General features: G+C 37.6%; 1 protein-coding gene across 5 annotated transcripts in view; it reads right to left on the reverse strand.

The window, feature by feature from the left end:
• The window catches only part of tbl1xr1a (TBL1X/Y related 1a), a 145,456-nt gene that overhangs the window by 15,992 nt on the left and 110,196 nt on the right, over window positions 1-19,268 (reverse strand). For 4 of the 5 annotated variants that reach the window (XM_069896953.1, XM_069896951.1, XM_069896950.1 and 1 more), the window contains 4 exons: window positions 18,353-18,450; window positions 14,452-14,512; window positions 7,503-7,624; window positions 3,326-3,400 (listed from right to left, as the gene is read on the reverse strand). In XM_069896953.1, coding sequence (XP_069753054.1) covers window positions 3,326-3,400; window positions 7,503-7,624; window positions 14,452-14,512; window positions 18,353-18,450 — 356 coding nt within the window. Of the gene's footprint in view, window positions 1-2,463; window positions 2,592-3,325; window positions 3,401-7,502; window positions 7,625-14,451; window positions 14,513-18,352; window positions 18,451-19,268 lie in introns of all 5 variants that reach the window. The other variant, XM_069896954.1, reaches the window with a different exon arrangement.

The raw sequence follows: 19,268 nt of genomic DNA on the forward strand, positions 1-19,268 counted from the left end.
AATATTACCAAATTCTCCCCACAAAACTTCAAACAAGCACTACACAATACTAGGAAGAAAATGGATTAATTACTGAAATGCTTAGTTTAACTTCAAAAGTGGCTAAAATGCAGCCCAGAAGGCATCAACCATTCAGCACCTAGCTCATCTAATTAGACCTTTAACTGTCCTGTTTTTAAAGCACAAATAAGATAGTAGGCACATAAAACGATTACCTAGAATCATGCAGTATGCAAGCAAGTCCTTCAGCACAAGTATCTGCGATCAATTGTTTATCTATATCAATCAAAATTTTCAGCAGGGCTATTTTTCTGTCATAGTACTTCAATTATTTATCTAAAGACTTCTCAAATGTTGTTAGACAAGCAATGTTCCAGATTAACCACTTATTTGATTTAGAGAATTCTTCTTCAAATCACCTCTAATTACCCTATGCCCTTTGGTTACAAGCATTTCTGCTAAAGCTTCTCACTGCATTCATTGTTCCTCAGTCAAGTTCCCTTCAATCTTCTCCACTCTAAGAAAAACAAACCCATCCTATCCAGACTTTAACCATAATTAAAATGCTTTATGCAGCAAGCAGCACATAGGACGCCCGCTGTAGCCCAACTGATACTTTGTATCCTGTATTTTTAAGCCTATTTCACAGGCGTTTTATGCATTTTTTACAAACCAGATTACCCACTGCGTGTTATAGGTGTGTGCGCAGTATACAGTAATTTTTTTAACACATTGAATAAAAAAGTGAACTTAATTGACCAACCACAGGTTCTAAATTAAATTGTTTTTATTATTGTTTTAATTTAAAATAACCATATAACATCTTAAATAACAAATTACAAAGCTGGTCAACAAAGTAAAAAAAGACATAACAACTAAAAATACACCAATTAACCGACAAACTACTGTACATTCTCGGACAGTTGGAGGAACCCCACTCAGACACACATCTGTCTGTGTTGGCCTTCCCCATCGAATCCTTCCAAGTCGGATTGTTCATTCTCTTCGTTAAAATACTTTAGAATGGCCTGCAAGCCTTCTTCTCTTACTGTAGTCGATTCTGACACATCATCACTGCCTCTGCTTTCGTCATCAGTGGTGGAATCATCATATCATTATATACTAAACTGGCTTTTTTGATTCCGCTGCAGAAAGTATTTGGTGTAATCTTATCCCATGCTCTGACAACCCATTTGCAAGCCAGTATAGATTGCTCTTTTCAGCCGTCCGGCTGGGGTGAATTCATGAGTGTCGTTCTGCATCCATTCCTCCCATTCTGATCTGTTGAATATCTTGAATGGATGATTAACAGAAATATCGAGTGACTGCAGTTTACATTTCAGCCTACCCGGAATTACTGCAATGCTGAATGCTCCTTGTGAGCTGCCATGGAATCAAATATGAGTAACAATTTCTTTGAGAAAAAAAACTGCCTGGTCTCGGCCTGTAACACCTTTCCACCCACAGTTTCACAACAGTGGAGTCCATCTCACCTTTCTTGTTACATTGCACAATCACAGTATTGGGCAGTTCTTTTCATGGCAATGTCACTCTTTTAAATATGATCATCGGCTTCAATTTAGTGCCACATGCGGTACAGCCAAGGGCTGCAGTAAAGCACAACCTCTCACGCCTGGTCTTGGTTAAGGCCACAGTTGTTCCAGAAGCAGCCACAGTTCTTGTGGCGGGGATGTCAAGAGCCACTGAAACTTCATCCATGTTAATGACGTCCGCGGTGTGATTTTAAGTTTACATATTTCGTTGGCGACAAGTTACAAAAATCAATGTTTTTTTTGTTCCCAATCTTCATGAAGTTGCTGACCAACAGTTGTTCTAGTTCTTACCAAAAATCCTTTTCGCTTCATAAACTTTGATATCCATAGGAACCCTGCTTTGAAATCCAGGATGCCTCTTTCAAGTGCCAATAGTCTTACTTTCATCTGAATGGCAACTGTAGATAACACCTGATTTTGTTCTCTATGACTAAGAACCCACTCTTTCAAGTCAGATTCTTAACTGGGGCCATTTAGCTTTGGGGCTACGACATGCGTGTTTTTGTGGATTCGCAAATGGATGATTTGCCAACCTTCAACTCTCTCACTGCCACTCTGTTGCCAGTTTCTTCTGCTCTGGTAACAACTTTCAGCTTGAAATTAGCAGCGTAAGATTTGCGTTTGACTCCTTGCATTGTGAAAACAACCGGCACTCTAGATCTCAAAGGTAGCACTAAATGCAAGGGCTTTTTATACTGATTAGGCTAGATCGAATGCAGGCGATAGCTACTGTATATAGGCTGATAATATAATTTGCGCATGAACGCACACATTTTAAAGCTAGCGTGGGAATGTACTGGTAATAGCAGCAAGGAAAGAACGCGCTCAATTTATAGCCAGCATGGGAATGTAATAGCAGCAACAAAAGAATGCGTACAATTTAAAGTGAGCGTGAGAATTGGGTACGTACAAAATGCCAAATTTCAAAATTTTGATCTTGGGTATATCTCTTTGGCCTGAATGCCATGGTATTCCAAGAAACAGGATATTTTGACTAGGGCACTGCACCTTATCATTGTTGATTGAGAGACCCATCCCCTGAGGGAGGAGATTAACAAGATTAAGGTTCCTTTTAAAGAAAGGTTTTTAAAATCATGACAGAATTAAAATCATGCTCAACTCTGAACCCTGTCTTCGATCTATTTAATGTGTTGCAGGAGGATATCATCGACATAATGGGAAATTAACACTTCTGGGAAGTTGATTTGGTATTAATTCCAGGAGATTAACCGTGACGGATTATACGTATCTGTTTTGTCTCTGTTGCAATTAAATGCAAATTGCTTTTGTCAGTCGAAATTTAGAATACTACATCTGCAGTATATGCATGTGTGCGCTATACAAAAATATTTTTACACAATTTATGCTTTTATGGATGTTATATGCATGTACGCGTTATATGCATGAAAATACAGTAATTGTACCATAACCTCCTCCTTCTCACTACAGTCTTCAGGCACGTTTCTTTGTATTTTTACCATTCATTATGTATATCCTAGCCAGATCAATGCCTAAAATTCTTGTGACAAACATGCACAAGTCAAATTGCAAACATCCATCACCAAGTTAAACAGAATGGTTAGAACTGAGAAGCATTTGAGAAATTTGTATACACCTGTTCCAAAATCACTTCTTACCAATCACCAGGGTAATTCTGAGTATTGACATTGTTCTATGTCAATTGCTTTTTATGTAAAATGATCACATTTTTAAAAAGTTATAGCAGTATTAATTCACAAAAAATTCTGTGATAAGAATTAAATGTTAGATACCTTCAAGGTCATGTCATCAGAACAAGATGCAAGTAAATTCCCAGTTGGATCCCATTTGATTGCATTCACTTCATTCTAGAAACAAAGCCAGATTTTTTTTTAAAGCCTCCTTCATTTTATGCAAGGCATACAACATAAAAATATTATACTTCCCACATTTTCAAAAATCAACAGACTGCGAGTTTAGCAGCCAGGCAAAGGGACAAGGATGCAAATATTCTAATGCAGTCTTTAACTAAATGAAAAAAAATCAATAACAGATGATAAAATAAAATTTCAACTCTGAGAACTAGCAGTTTGTAATTCCATTTCATAAAAAGGGTGTGATCAAAATCATGGCCATCACAGGAAGTTATCCAAAACATTACATAAAATATTATGAACAAACAAATATCAAAGGTGACAATTCTATATTTTGAAAAGTAATGGCTGGTATAGAAAGAGTAAATGAATGGAAGCTGTTCAAATTACACATTTCAAAGATTGGAGTTAATTTAAAATTTGAGGGGGAAAAAATCGGGAGGGTCTAATATAAAAACTATTGTCTTGAGCTGAAACTCAATGCATGTATAGGTAGTGGAAGCAGAATTAAATCAGGCTGTGGAATGGGTATTGAACACCGAGTTGACAAGAAATAATTAGCTAAGCTCCAAAGTCAAACAGAGGAAATTAATCTGGTGAGACCATTCTACTAGGGCTGGCACATGATTTACTGGGCCAGAAGGCATACATATGCACTAAAATTTAATGGTGTAAGGATATTGTAGTCCATCTGCTTTAGCCAATCATTCTTGGAAAAAGATAAAGAAACTTCTTAAGTGTAAAGCCTGATAAAGCTTGACTGGAGCTACTGTAACAGCAGGGCTGCCGCTGGTGAAGACTCAGAAGAGTGGAGAGCAAAGACACAATGCTGCTCCAAAGGGTTCAACAAGCTTCAAATGGCCTGTTAAAGGATCTGGCGATGTTTTTAAGTGAAATCTTGCAACCGCAGAGGTCTATGCCCAAGATGCCTGCGCTTGCGCTCGGCAGTGGCCATAAGGGGTTGCAGACTCTGGGGGAGCAGCAAACAGGAGAAGCAGAGGAGATGACTCTGTAGATGGTGGGCATGGCAGCAGACAAGCGAAGGGCTCAGTGGCTGTGGAACATACACAGGCTGTAGCCAACTTCTGATTGGTAGGCTGCTGGAGATTGGATTATGGAAAACAGATATCAGAGCCAGGATTCAGGAAGGTGCTGAAGTCAAGAAGGACTCGCAAAGGCTTCCTGGTCATGTCAGAAGTTTGGATCTTGAGCTCGGGTTACTGATGAATCAAACAAGAACCTGTGTGGCTGCAGAGGTTGAGGGAGCGATGGACACTCACGCTCACTCAGTGACTGAAGGGACTCTCTTTAGCTTCTCCTTTCTCTCATACTGTAAGGGGCACTGGGTAACACTAATGGCAACTACTCTTTGCCTTATAGCAGGCAGATGCCAATTTGGTATAATATATTCTGAATCATCTCGTATTATGTAGGTGGAGCTTATTTCTTAAATTATCCCCACTCTTATTTTTCTTTTCACTTCCTAGCTTTTCTTGTGAAACACTATATTAATGACCAACTGGGAGCAAAATTTAAGATCATGTATTCATTTCATGAAAATATATAGGCTAACTGAACTCTTCCACGAGATGCAATGAGATCTCCAATGTAAATAGTTTATTTTTCAAAGTTAGGTTTATTGCTTAACCCAATCAAATTAGAACAATAGAACATGAAAGCACAGAAACAGGCCCTTCAGCCCTTCTAGTCTGTACCAATGCATTTTTCTGCCTAGTCCCACTGAAATGCACCCAGTTCATAGCCCTCAATACCTCTCCATCAATGTACCTGTCCAAATTCATCTTGCATATTAAAATTGAGCCCACACTCTGTGTGAAGCTCCCCCTTATGTTTCCCTTAAACTTTTCCACTTTTACCCTTAACCCATGTCCTCTGTTTTGTATCTCACCTATTCTCAGTGAAAAAAACCTACTTACATTTACTCCGTCTATCCCCCTCATAATTTTAAATACTTCTGTCAAATCTCCCCTCATTCTTCTATGCTCCAGGGAATAAAGTCCTAATCTGTTTAATCTTTGCCTGTAACTCAGATCCTGAAGTCCGGGCAATATCCTGGTAAATTAATCAGAAATTTATTTATTCTACTTCATAATTTCTCTTCCCCATACTTCAAAGAACACATTTATTTCCTAAATGGTCTGTTTTTATTGATGAAATTGCTCAGTTTCATATTTTTGTGAAATTTAGTTAATTTCTTCTACCAAATAGGTTATATACCTTGGAATGTGGAAAAGTAAGGGATAAATTGATCAAAGATATCAAGGGAAATTCACCAAGTACTCGGAAGGCAAGCATTTAAGAAAATCAGATCTGGATACGCAAGTTAAGATCTTATAGGTGTGCAAAATTTTGATAGAATGAGAAAAAACAAATTGTCAGTTCAGTTTTTTTTCCTCCAAACATACTGCCTGACTTAAATATCATTTATCTATTACTTGATATTTCAAAAACAATTTTAGATTTGACAGAGGTCAAACAAAAATAACATTTTACATTCCTGCACGTGTGCGTGTGTGTGTGCTGTATCTGAAAGTAAAGCACTTAAAAGCAACCCAAGTAGTTAAAAAAAAAACTTTTATATCAACAAAATTTCATGTTCAATGGCATTAATAGTACAGTAAAAGCACTGTTATCTGGAATTCAAGCAACCGGTAACCTCAAACAACTGGCAAAAAAAAAAATGTCTATGAAAATAATTTTAAAAATAAGAACAAAAGTTTATATAATAGTTTAAAATTGTAAAAGTAAATATTCTCTGAAGTAACACATAAACCTTTGGTGAAGATGGAAGCAAATATTCAGCCAGCGGAGTGCCTTGGTCATGCTTTTCTCATACCAGCTGATTGGATAAAGTTTGAATAAAATCGTGTTAAAATAAAATGGCATCGCCCAGAATGAAATGGTGATTGATGCCACTTGCTGTTGGATAACTCTCTTAAAGTATCTCCTAATCCCTGCTTAATAAGAGTCTTTATCTTCATTAGTATATAATTAAGTAATTAATAAGGCTTTATCTGAAAACTTGGGGGAGGGGGAGTTATTCATCTACAACATTATTGTTCGTCTTTCGGGTGGCTCTATGGAGGTGGGTGAATCTGCAAATGCAGCGACATTTATGTTTTCAAGAATGTGACTGAAAATAAAGTAAAATTCTTTAAGGTTCATATACTTAAGCAAGTGAATTTTGTTCAGTGTAAGTACAGTATAGTATTTTTGTCTTTTAAACTGATGATTGTTAATTCAGTTGTATTAGTTAGGCATTGTAAGAGTGAGCCTCAAACAACCAGAAAACCTAATCCTGGTAGGTGCCGGATACCAAGGGTTTAACTATATTTTTAATAGGGATTTACAAATCAAGTGTGCTGTTGAAGTTGCAACTGCACTCGACTAGAAAACCAACATGAATAAAAGTCTTTACCAAGGAATGAAACACAAAAAGAATGCAGATGCTGTGATTGAAGGGGAAAAAAACACTGAAATGCTGGAGCAACTCTGCAAGTCTCACAGCATCCATAGGAGGTAAAGATATATAACCAACATTTCACGCCTGTGACCTTCTTCAAGGTATGAGGTGCCAAGGCCTGAAACATTAGTTCTATTTCTTTAATCTTTACCTCCCATGGACCTTGAGACCTGCCACTTTCCTCCAGCAATTCTGTGTTTTTACTACTTCTTTACCAATGTCGCTTTCAAGCTTTCTCAAAGGGGACTTTCAACCAATGGTGCCTGCTATCATTGCACTTCATTGATTACAAATGTAAAGTAAAATGTGCCACCAAATTTTGATAGATTCATAGGTTTCTTTTTTTCTCTCTCACTCACACACAAATCATTCACTGGAAAGTAATAAGAAGCATTAATGTGGCTCAGAAATTCACTCTCACTGCATGTTATTGAAATCCACAGTATGCTCATCTCTCTTTGTCTTTCATCAACCCTCATTGAGACCAAATCTAAAACTACTCAACCATGTTGTATGTCTAAATTAAAAAAAAACATATTTATTAATTCAGTGCTATGAGGAAAAACAATCATCCAAAAAAATCAAATCTGTCTCATTCTAATCAGTCATTACCGTATGTCCCTGGAATGTCTTGATAGGCCTATCTGCACCTAGTTTACAGACATGGATGCACATGTCTGTGCTGCAAGAAGCAAATGTGTTGTTGCTTTGCCAATCAACATCTAGTGCTGGGGCTGTAAATATAGAGATGAGAAACATTAGTAAACAGTACACACTGCAAATAAAAATAATATTTGGCCCAATCTTATAAAAACTGATAAAGTTGATAAATTCAAAATCTGGAATTGAACTCTAGTATTTGGGAAGAGAGTAAACAGCAGGTCAGGAAAAAAAATCTTTTCTAACTAACTGACTCTCCAAAATGAAGACCTCCCGATTGATTGCACAGTTCTTGCTCCCATCTCTCCAAATGTCCCAGAAGAATTAAAAAGACTTTTGATGGTGGATTATAGAAATGCAGGTACAAATTTTAAAAACATTAGTGACCATCAACAACTCTTTGGAAATTTTCACACAACACTGGGAATCTCTTTTTTTCTACTGTTACATATTCAGACAGTAGCAACAAAAAGTGTGTGTGTGTGCGCGTGCATGCGTCCCAAGCCCCTTACAGCTTAGCCTCAATTCTGGAGCATCACTTCAAAGTTGAAGAAAATCCAGTGTTGCCACGCAGGCTTTAAATTGATCAAAAATAACGGAGTAGGTGGGAGAGACCAGGCTAACAGATTGTTGTAAACTCACAAAATCCTTGTTGAGATGCTTCCAAAGAACAGACCTTTTCAGATGAGTGGCAATCAAAACTCCCCTTTACACATCTCTAGCAGTAGAACTTTTATATAAAGCCTTAATCAAACCAATTAAAAAATGCCCAAAATTAAATTTCAACAAAACTTTAAACAAAAAACTCCATTCTACTCTATCAGAGGCCTTCTCTGCATCGAGAGAAATTACCACTGGTTGGTCAGTCTGCTCCCGAGAAATATTAATTAAAGAATTCAACTTTACAATATTATCTGCTGAGTATTGATTTTTAATAAAACCTGCCTGATCTACATGAATTAAATCTGGTAAATATTTGGCTTATCTATTAGCCAAAACCTTGACAACAATTTTATAATCTACATTCAATAAAGAAATAGGTTTATAAGTTTCTGCTTTTAACGGGTCCCTATCCTTCTTAAGAATAACTGTAATAATTGCTTTAGAAAAAGAATCCGGAAAGAGCTAATCTCCATCACCTGTTTCAATGCATCCATCAATAAAAGGATTAATAAATCCTGAAATTCTTTATAAAATTCAGAAGTAAAACTATCATCTCCTGGAGACTTCCCACCAGGCATAGATCGAAGTGCTTCCATCACTTCTTTAACAGTGAAAGAAGCATCAAAATCCTTAATATCCGTATCCTTCAAAGAAGGTCAAACTAAATCAGACAAAAAATGATCAATTTTAGCTTCATCTTCTAATACTTCAGAAGTATACAATTTCTCATAAAATGTATGAAGCTCATTAATTCCGAGGTTTAAATATTAATCATTGAATCATGTCTAATAGCATTTATTGTTCTAGAAGCTTGCTCTGTCTTTAACTCCCATGCTAAAACTTTATGAGCTCTCTCATCCAACTCACAATATCGCTGTTTAGTTCTCTGTTATAATTTCTCAAATTTGTAAGTTTATAACAAATTACACTGTAATTTCACATTAACTAAGCGTGCTTTCTTAACTTCCGTAGAATTTCGTTGTAAATCCTTTTCCAAAATCTCTATCTCCTTCTCCAATTTACTAGTCTCAGCCACATGTTGTTTCTTAATTTTAGTAGTATAACTAATAATTTGTCCCCATAAATAAGCTTTCAAAGCATCCCACAGAACAAATTTACTATCAACTGAGTCTATATTTATTTTCAAAAAAAGCTGTATTTGATCCCTTATAAATTTACTAAATTCAGGATTTTTTAACAATAAAGAATTAAATCTCCAACGATAAACATTCTCCACTTTACGAACCTGTACATGTAATTATTAACAAAGAATGATCAGATAAAATCCTACTCTTATATTCAGCCTTCAAAACTCGATCCTGTAATTGTCCCGATACTAAAAATAAATCTATTCTAGAATAAGAATCATGTCGGAATGAATAAAATGAGAATTTTTTCTCCTTAGGAAGTAGCTAGCTTTCTCCATATATCTCCCAAATTAAATCTTTCATTAACTCCATTAACTGTTTAGCCATTTTAGTTCTAATTATGGATTTTGGAGATTTATCTAATAATGGATCTAAGCAACAGTTATAATCACCCCCTACCATAACTTTATCATATGCCTGATTTAAATTAAAAAAGGAATCCACCATAAACTGCTCATCATCTATATTAGGTGCGCAAACATTCATTAAAGTCCAAGATTCAGAAAATATTTTAAAATTAGTAATCAAAAGCTTACCAGCTGACTCAAAAACTAAATCCAATTTAAAAGATAACTTTTTATTAATCAAAATAGAAACTCCTCTTGCTTTAGAATTAAAAGATATTATAACGTGTCCAACCCAATCTCTTTTTAATTTCCAATCTTCCTTTTCAGCCAAATGTGTCTCTTGCAAAAAGGCAACATCAATCTTCAATTTTTTAAATATATGCCAATACTCTTTTTTTCTCTTAATCGGATTAAGCCCGTTAACGTTAAAAGTAGCAAAATTTAAATTATCTATTGTCATATCTATAAAAACCCCCACCATAAATGGTGAAGCACCTCCCTTTGGCTTCAACACAAACAAAACCAAAGATCTCCTCAAAGAAAGGAAAGGAAATTAAAAAAAAAACATTTAAAAAAACCCTCAAAAAAAGGAATACTGTAATAGTATTAACCCCTTCGATTATACAGGAGTGACAAATGCCACAAAGTGGCCAACGACTTTGGAAGGATCGGTAGTTGAACCACCTCCCCCGAACAGAACAACAAAAAATAAGACATAAAAATAATTTCAAGTGTGAAATGCTTCTTCCAGATCTCAAGTAACCTGCTCATCAGCAATTCCAATATGAATCAACTGTTGAGATTCCATCTCTCACTTCGCATTCTTCCCTTTCGGAACCAAAACAAGCTGTTGAGGGAATCTTTCTTGGCTTTGCACCTGCTTATGATCAGGTAAAGAATGAGCAAATGCAAGAGCTTCAAAAGTGACTGTTCTTTTGGCCACGATGGGGTATACTCCTTCTCCTCACAGAGAGAAATCAGACAAATTGTCTATTACCACATGAGGCCACTTCAGCACAGTATCCCTTCAAAGAGATGCTTCTCCAAGAGTTGCTTCCTTAAAATGGCCCACGATCAAACTGGGTACTGTTGCTTTAACATGTTGGTCACATGGTCTCTGCACCTGTGTTTTCCAGGGCCACTTCCTCTCTCTTCAGAAGTAGCGAATTTGAGTACACACTGTCTCTAACCTGTCAGCCCACAGTTAATCTCCAAACCTTGCAGCTTGATTTGTTCTCCTAAAGTGATAGTCCCACTCAAATGAAAATGAACTGGGAATATGTAAAACTATGCTGCTAAAATTTGAAATACAATTCAATCAGAAAATCAATAATTAAAACTGCCTTCTAAGATTCCACCAATTAAGGTTAGTTTTGAAGATCTTCTCAATCAAGCAACTTGATAAAATCATTTGTGTAAATTAGGAATAACTAAAATTAAAAGATACTTCCGCTGGATCTGCTACCATGAATAGCCCCAACTCAAGCTCATACGCTGTTGCAAAATTTAATTATATTCCTCTTATTACTTAAGATGAGAAGAACATTCACTGCGAAACTTCCTGGGCCAAATTAATCATCACCACATCATTTACTACGATCTTGGAAGAACAATGATTTATAACTGAAGCTCTCATTCTGGACAGTAATTATCCACATTCCTGCGTACACATGTCAGTTTTACAACTGTTACAAGGCAAAAACAAGCTTGAATTCACAAATATATATTGGGTAATAATCAATCAATGAGCTTTATATCTTGCTAGTTTTCCATAAAAATCTGCCAAAAGTGCTGCAGAACCGCTCACCATTCCATGTACAAATAGTTCGGACAAGGGACCATTACATTTTGTCTTAATTGTTTCATTATACATCTTTCAGACACCAAAATTATCTACCAGTGGCTAAAATTAGATATCTTAAAGTTGTCCTTAATTCCAAGAATGAGGCACAGCTTCCACTGCTGAGATCATCAGCCGTCCGCACTGGGGCCACAATATTTTTGACAGTGTTATTCCAAACCATCCTTTTCTGGTCACTCAGCTGCAAGCATGCCAGTGTGACCTACTAAGACTTCCGAAGTTAGAATAGCACAAATACCCCCTGCTATAAAACAAATGAGAACATTTAAGCTTACTTAATTCAATCAAACAAAAAGCTCCACCTACCATTCCCAATGACTTGCCTTCATTTAAAAAGAAGCTGCTGCTCTTTCACTGATGAAAGAGCCAATTTCCCACAAATGATAACATGGAAACAGTGAGATTTGCTCAAAAATAGGTGGCAGGTTGAAAAATGCTACTGTTGGATTGCATCTGAACAGCAATGGATTTTGGGAGTTTTGATGGAAATTGGTGGAAGATCTGATCAATATTTATGACAGCTTAACATTATTTTAAATTGATGCAGCATTATTCATTTTGCCATTTATTAATGATGTTTACTGAGCAACTAATTCTCGTTGTTGTAACTGCCAAAATCCTGCCTAAATCGTCTGTCATTTTGAAAAATGCTTAATGATTTATCATTTTTAATGTACCATTATAAATGATAAAGCAAACAAGAAAGTTCAGAACTTGTTCCTTAAGTGCTGCAGTAAATTCTGTCTTCAGTCCAAAGGCAACTCAGAAGCTCACTGGGGAGTGCGTGACAGGACAGGGCGGAGGGAACTTCACTCTGTGTCTGACCCCCGAGAGTATGCGATGGGAGAGTGTGGAGGGAGCTTTGCTCTATGTCCGACCCCTGGGGAGTGTGTGACAAGACGATGCAGAGAGAACTTCACGCTGACCCCACCCTTTTTTCTGTCTATTTGGTGGTAAATCAATACCATCGCTTTATTATTCATCGTCCAAAAGTTACAAGTACTACATTAATCTACAATTCAGGCTATCCACGCAAAACAAGCTACAAATTAAAACACTATTATCTCCGTCGATATCGTGAATCCCTTGGAGGGGCCAACTTCCCAGAGACCCTTCTGGCTGCCCATAAGCACTGAGCGCTCCTAAGAGATACACAGGCACCCAGGTATCCTCATTAGAGGGGCAGGAAGTCAGATTGAGCTGAAACCATGACATCCTGCTGTCTAGACCCATGGATGGCCATTTTAGCCAGGCTAAAATTAGACTGACAGACTGACGAGGACAACACTTGACCAACCCTCCCTACTCTCCACCTAATTTAGATACATAATCCCCTGAAAATGGCATGGATAGAGTTGTAAAGAGAGGTGTCAACACATTGGCCTTCATAAATCAGTAATGAGGAAAAGAGTTGAAATGTTATGGTAAGACATTGGTGAGGCCAAATTTGGGAGTATTGTCTGCGTAGAAAAACAAGGGGAGATTTGATAGAGGTATTTAAAATTATGAGGGGTATAGACAGAGTAAATGTAAATAGGCTTTTTTCACTGAGTGTAGGTGAAATACAATCCAGAGGACATGGGTGAAAGGGGAAAAGTTAAGGGGGATCATGGGGGGGAAACTTCTTCACCCAGAGAGTAGTGGGAGTATAGAATGAGCTGCCAGCTATAAAGTGGTGAATGTGGGTTCAATTTTAACATTTAACAAGAATTTGGACAGATGCATGGATGGGAGAGGTATAGAGGGCTATGAACTGGATCCAGGACAGTGGGACTAGGCAGAAAAATAGTTTGGCACAGACTGAAAGGGCCAAAAGGGCCATTTCTGTGGTGTAATGTTCTATGGTTCATACAATTGGGAATCTGCAGCTGTAGGTGGTGTAGGGAAAAGCAGGATGTGCAAGTTCACATCTTCTAGTTGATTGTGAGTTTAATAGTTTTAATTATTTATAATTGTTTTCATTTATTTATTAACATGTTTTAAATGTTAATAATTTATTTTATTTTCAATAGTACAATACTAGAATTATATATTTAAAAGGGGATCATCTTGCTTATGTACTTAAATCATTTTGTATCACCAGTTCTGTTGACCAGGGCTGTTTACGACATAACCTCGATTTAGGATTGCTGGCTGGGCCAGAAAAATTGCTCTTGTTAGCACTCACAAGAGGGGAAAAAAAAAGGCAAATTTATAAACCTTTAGCCTAACTTTGAAGAATTACTTCAAGATGTATTTAGGGAAGCAACTGAGCAATAGAAATTAAGCAAGCGCAACTCATCTAACCAACCAATTAAAAAATGTTGTAAATGTCTCCAAGGTGACGAAATGGAAATGTTATTTGAAAGTTTATTACCTTTCCACTCATTCATTTACTCTTTTAAAGTATTTTCAATCCTGTCCTTTTATTTTGCTTGTAAAATCATTATCCAAGACTCCCCAGATTATAAATTAACTGATTCATGGAAATTAATCTTTAAAAATATTTGAGAAAATCTTTGTAAAGCATTTTTCAATCTACTAATAATAACATAATAATAATAATATTTCCTGGTATTCATTAATGACTGGATGCACTGTATATTCCATCATCTTAAATGCCGGAAGGATTATTCAATGGAATGAAAGAATTATAGCAAGTGTGTGCAGAGCAAAAAATCTGGGTTACTAGTGAAAACAGGCTTGCACCAAAAGCTGATTATGGACAGTACTCAAAAATAGACCTCATAAACAAACAGTATCTGTATTTATACTAATGTACTTTCTATATCAATTTTCCAAATGTTACAGAAGTAATTTTAAATGTTATCCCACTATTGAAGTTCTAAACTTCATCTGCCATCATAATAAATCATCCCAATCTAAGGTTTCAGAAGGCTTACCAGAATGAAAAGGAAATTGCTGTTTGGCTTCTCCAGTATGAGCATCCCAAATAATTGTTGTCTGCAAAAATCATAATTTAAGTATGAGTACACTTTTTTTTTTAAACTGAGAACCAGACTATGACTCCAAATCACTTGTGAGGGCCGGTTGAGATCAATGCATTTTATTTTAAATTACACATACCACAAGTCACCGACATAGAACTTGAATTCTAACACTTATTAACTACCTAGTTTGTTTCAGATAAGGAGTGTATTGTCATTCACACTGTAATATGTACATATATTGTGATATCAGTATAATTTCTTCAAATCATGTTTATGTCCTTACCAGTTCAGGACACTTATTAGCAAACATCATGGAGTTACTGTTTCCACTATTTTACAAAAGAGTTGGCTGACAAGGGAAGTCAAGACACCATAAAAGCAATAGAAAGGGTGTGCAATATTAAAAAAATAGTGGAAACTAGAAGAGGGTTAGCTTTGGAAAACCAACAGGCAACTAAAAAATAAGGGAGAAAAGATTAAATATGTAGGTAAACGACCCAGTCTCATAAGAGGATACCATTTTTTCAGATATATGAACAGTAAAAGAAGCAAGAGGGGGATTCAGACAACAAGAAAATTATGTTGGAGAATGGTCTTGGGAAACAAAGAAATGCCACATGAACTGAACAGGTATGTTTCATCAGTCTTCACTTTAAAAGATACAAACAACATGCCAGAAGTTCGAAGGAGTCGGGGCACAGAAGTGAGTGTAGTCACTATTGCTGAGGAGGTGCTTGGGAAGGTGAAAGTAGATAAGTCATCTAGACCTAATGGACTACACTACAGGAGGCTGAAGTGATTCTGGAGGCTTTAGTTGTGATCCTTGAAGAATCACTTGAGCCTGGAATGGTTCCAGAAGACTAGAAATTTGCAAATGTCACTCCACTTGAGTGATATTTAGGATATCTTACCTGGCAAATCCTTTGGAATTCTCTGAGGAAGTTACAAGCAGGAGACGAGGCAAAGGAGAATCAGTAGATGTTGTTAACTTGGATTTTCAGAAGGTCTTTACAAGGTGCCACATATGAGGTTACAAGTTAGCCCTTGGAATTAATTGGAAAGGTTCTAGCATGGATAGTAGATTGGCTGACTGGCAGAAGGTATGGAGTGGGAATAAAGGAGGCAGTTTCAGGCTGGCTGTCAGTAACTAGTGATGTTCCGCAGGAGTTGGTGTTGGATCCACTACTTTCCACATTTAAATGTTATTGATTTGGATGACTAAATTGATGTCTTTGTGGCTGTTTGCAGATGAAACAAAGATATGTAGAGGAGCAGAGGAAGCAGGGAGTCTGCAGAGGGATCTAGATAGGTTAGAAGAATGGGCAAAGTGCAGGTGGAATACACCATAGAGAAATGCATGGTCATGCAAGTTGAAAAAAGGAATAAAGACATAGACCATTTCCTAAATGGGAAGAGAATTCAGAAGCCAGAGATCCAAAAGGATTTAGGAAACCGAGTGCAGAATGCCCCAAAGGTTTAGTTGCAGGTTGAGTTAATAGTAAAGAAGGCAAATACAATGTCAGAGTACATACATGACATCACATACAAGCCTGAAATTCCTTTTTCCTGCGGGTGCAGCAGAATAGAAACATAGAAGATAGGAGCAGGAGTAGGTCATTCGGCCCTTTGAGCCTGCTCCGCCATTCAGTGAGATCATGGCTGATCTTAAAGTTCAGTACCCCATCCCCACCTTCTCTCCATAATCCCTAATTCCCTTATACTGAAGAAATATCTAATTCTCTCTTAAATATATTCAATGAACCTGCCTCTACTGCCCCCTGTGGCAACGAATTCCACAGATTCACCACCCTCTGGGTAAAGAAATTCCTCCTCATCTCAGTCCTAAATGGTTTGCCGATTATCCTCGAACCATGGCCCCGGGTTCTGGACTCCCCCACCATTGGAAACATCCCTTCCGCATCCATTCTGTCCAGTCCTGCCAGAATTTTATATGTCTCTATGAGATCCCCTCTCAATCTTCTAAACTCCAGCGAGTACAATCCCAAATTGCTCAATCTTTTCTCATAAGTTATTCCTGCCATTCCAGGTATCAGCCTGGTGAATCGCCTTTGCACTCCCTCCATTGCAAGACCAAAACTGCACACAATACTCCAGGTGTGGTCTCACCAAGGCTCTGTACAGCTGCAGTAAGGCATCCTTATTCCTATACTCAAACCCTCTTGATATGAAGGCCAACATACCATTTGCCTTTTTAACCTCCTGCTGTACCTGCATGCTCGCCTTCAGTGACTGGTGCACAAGAACCCCTAGGTCTCTCTGCACTTCCCCATCTCCCAATCTATTGCCATTCAAATAGTAATCTGCCCTCCGGTTTGTATTACCAAAGTGGATAACCTCACATTTATCCACATTGTTGTGCATTTGCCACGTATCTGCCCAGTCCCTCAATTGATCCAAATCACACTGGAGCTTCCTGACCCCCTCTTCAGTGCACACAACCCCTCCTAGCTTAGTGCCGTCTGCAAATTTGGAGATATTACATCCAATCCCCTCACCTAGATCATTAATGTAAATTGTGAACAGCTGGGGTCCCAGTACAGATCCCTGTGGCACCCCACTGGTCGTGGCACTGGCCGTGCAAAAATTAAACTGTACACTGCATTAACATGTAAACAAATATAAGAACTATAAACAGATAATGAATGTAAACAAACTGTGCAATACAGAGAGAACAAAAGAAAAATCAATAAAGTGCACAAGTAAGAGTCCTTAAATGAGTCTCTGATTGAGTTTGATGGTGGAGGGGTAGCAGCTGTTTCTGAATCTGGTGGTGCAAGTCTTGTGGCATCTATACCTCTTTCCTGATGGCAGCAGTGAGAACAAAGTGTGTGCTGGGTGGTGCGGGTCTTTGATGATTGCTGCTGCCCTCCAACGGCAGCGTTCCCTGTAGATATACTCAACAACAGGGAGGGTTTTGCCTGTGGTGTCCTGGGCTGTGTCCACTACCTTTTGGAGGGCTTTACACTCAGGGGTATTCTCATACCAGACCATAATGCAGCCGGTCAGCACACTTTCCACCACAAATCTGTAGAAATTTCCCACGGTTTCTGATGTCATACCAAATCTCTGCAAACTCCTGAGGAAGTAGAGGTGCTGACATGCTTTCTTCACGTTTTCTATGGTGGTGACAGGCCCAGGAAAAATCCTCCAAGATAGTGACTCCTAAGAACTAAATTTGCTCACTTTCTCCACCTCTGATCCCCCAATTATGACTGGTTCGATCGCTCTGGCTTTCTTTTCCTGAAGTTAATTCTCATGATTCTAATTCTAATAATGATTCTAATTCAAATGATCGATGTGCTGACATTTGGCAGGGTCCAAAGCAAGATTTACAAGAATGATCCCAGGGTTGAGAGGATAAACATACAAGGTGCATTTGATGACCCAGGGGCTGCACTTGCTGGAGTTTAGAAGGATGAGGGGCAATCTCATTGAAACCAACCAAATTGTGAAAAGGCTGGACAGTGGTGGGAGAATCTCTAACCTCAGAATAAAAGAACAGAGGCGAGGAGAAATTTCTCCAGCCTGGTGGCAAGTCTGTGGAATTCGTTAGATATATTTAAAACTAAGGTTATGTTCTTGATTAATAAAGGTCTTAAAAATTGTGAGGAGAAGACAGGAGAACGGGATAGGAGATAAAATCCACAATGCAATGTTTCATCTGTGAGTCTAATACTTCTGTGCAGATCAGTAAAAAACAGCTAAGGACTGGATACAGCCCAGATATCCATATTAATAGCGTGAAATACATGCAAAAATGCATCAATTTATCACTTAAATAAGCACTTGAGATTTTTTGCTCTGAAGTAACAAATGTGATTTATAATCTTACCTTGTCCACTCCCGCACTAAGGATGAAATTTCCTTTCTTGTTCCATTTTAATGCAAATATAGGTCCTTTATGTTGCCCCAAAGTACTAGCAAGATTACCTTAAAGAGAAAAAAATTAATAAAAATTAAGGCAGGCAAAAAAAGCTACTTCCTCTCCTTTGGTAACTTTTATAGTTAATTAAACAGATACTTTTGCCCTGAAGGAAACAACTGTTGAAGTTAAAGTTTGCCTGTCAGTGATGCTGAGAGAACCGAGATCTGGTCCTTCTCAAGCTACTTGTTTAGATACAATTCCATGGCTACCAGTGCACTGGGTGAATGATGTATCTCACACTTCCTGTGAGTTACCCACCACTCCAGCTAACTTTTCAGCCAATTGAGTTCCTTCCAATGTACCCTGTATCAAAAGAAAAAATATGAACCCCATCACTGAAAATTTATACTGCAGAAGAGGCACCTCTGATCAAAATAGTCACAAATAACCATAATAAAACACAAAACTGGCCAGGTACACATCCTGCCCAAAAAAATGTTGGAATACCTAATGACCAATTACTGTTCCACTAGATTACTATCAATCAACAAAATGAGAAAGAATAATCATGAAACTACTTATTCACCAAAGCCTTCTCAGTCATGCATGAGAATGCATGTATAACCACTTGGCTCTGGTCCTTATTATAATTTAGTCCAAATGCAGACAAAGAACTGAAATCCAGAAATTAAAAAACTGTCTGCCTTGATCATTGAGGCAGCATTTCATTGAATACAGCAATGAGATGCCCAGTAAAAAGAATATCAATGGAGATTACACATAGAACCCGATATAGCACATAGACCATGGTTGTTGATGGTCAAGGGTGTGTTCAAGGGACATCCCTGGGCGACTGCCTCCGCGTCCAGTACCCAAGCATCTT

This window comes from Narcine bancroftii, chromosome 9 (genome assembly GCF_036971445.1).
Source record: "Narcine bancroftii isolate sNarBan1 chromosome 9, sNarBan1.hap1, whole genome shotgun sequence".
In the NCBI taxonomy this organism is placed as follows: domain Eukaryota; kingdom Metazoa; phylum Chordata; class Chondrichthyes; order Torpediniformes; family Narcinidae; genus Narcine; species Narcine bancroftii.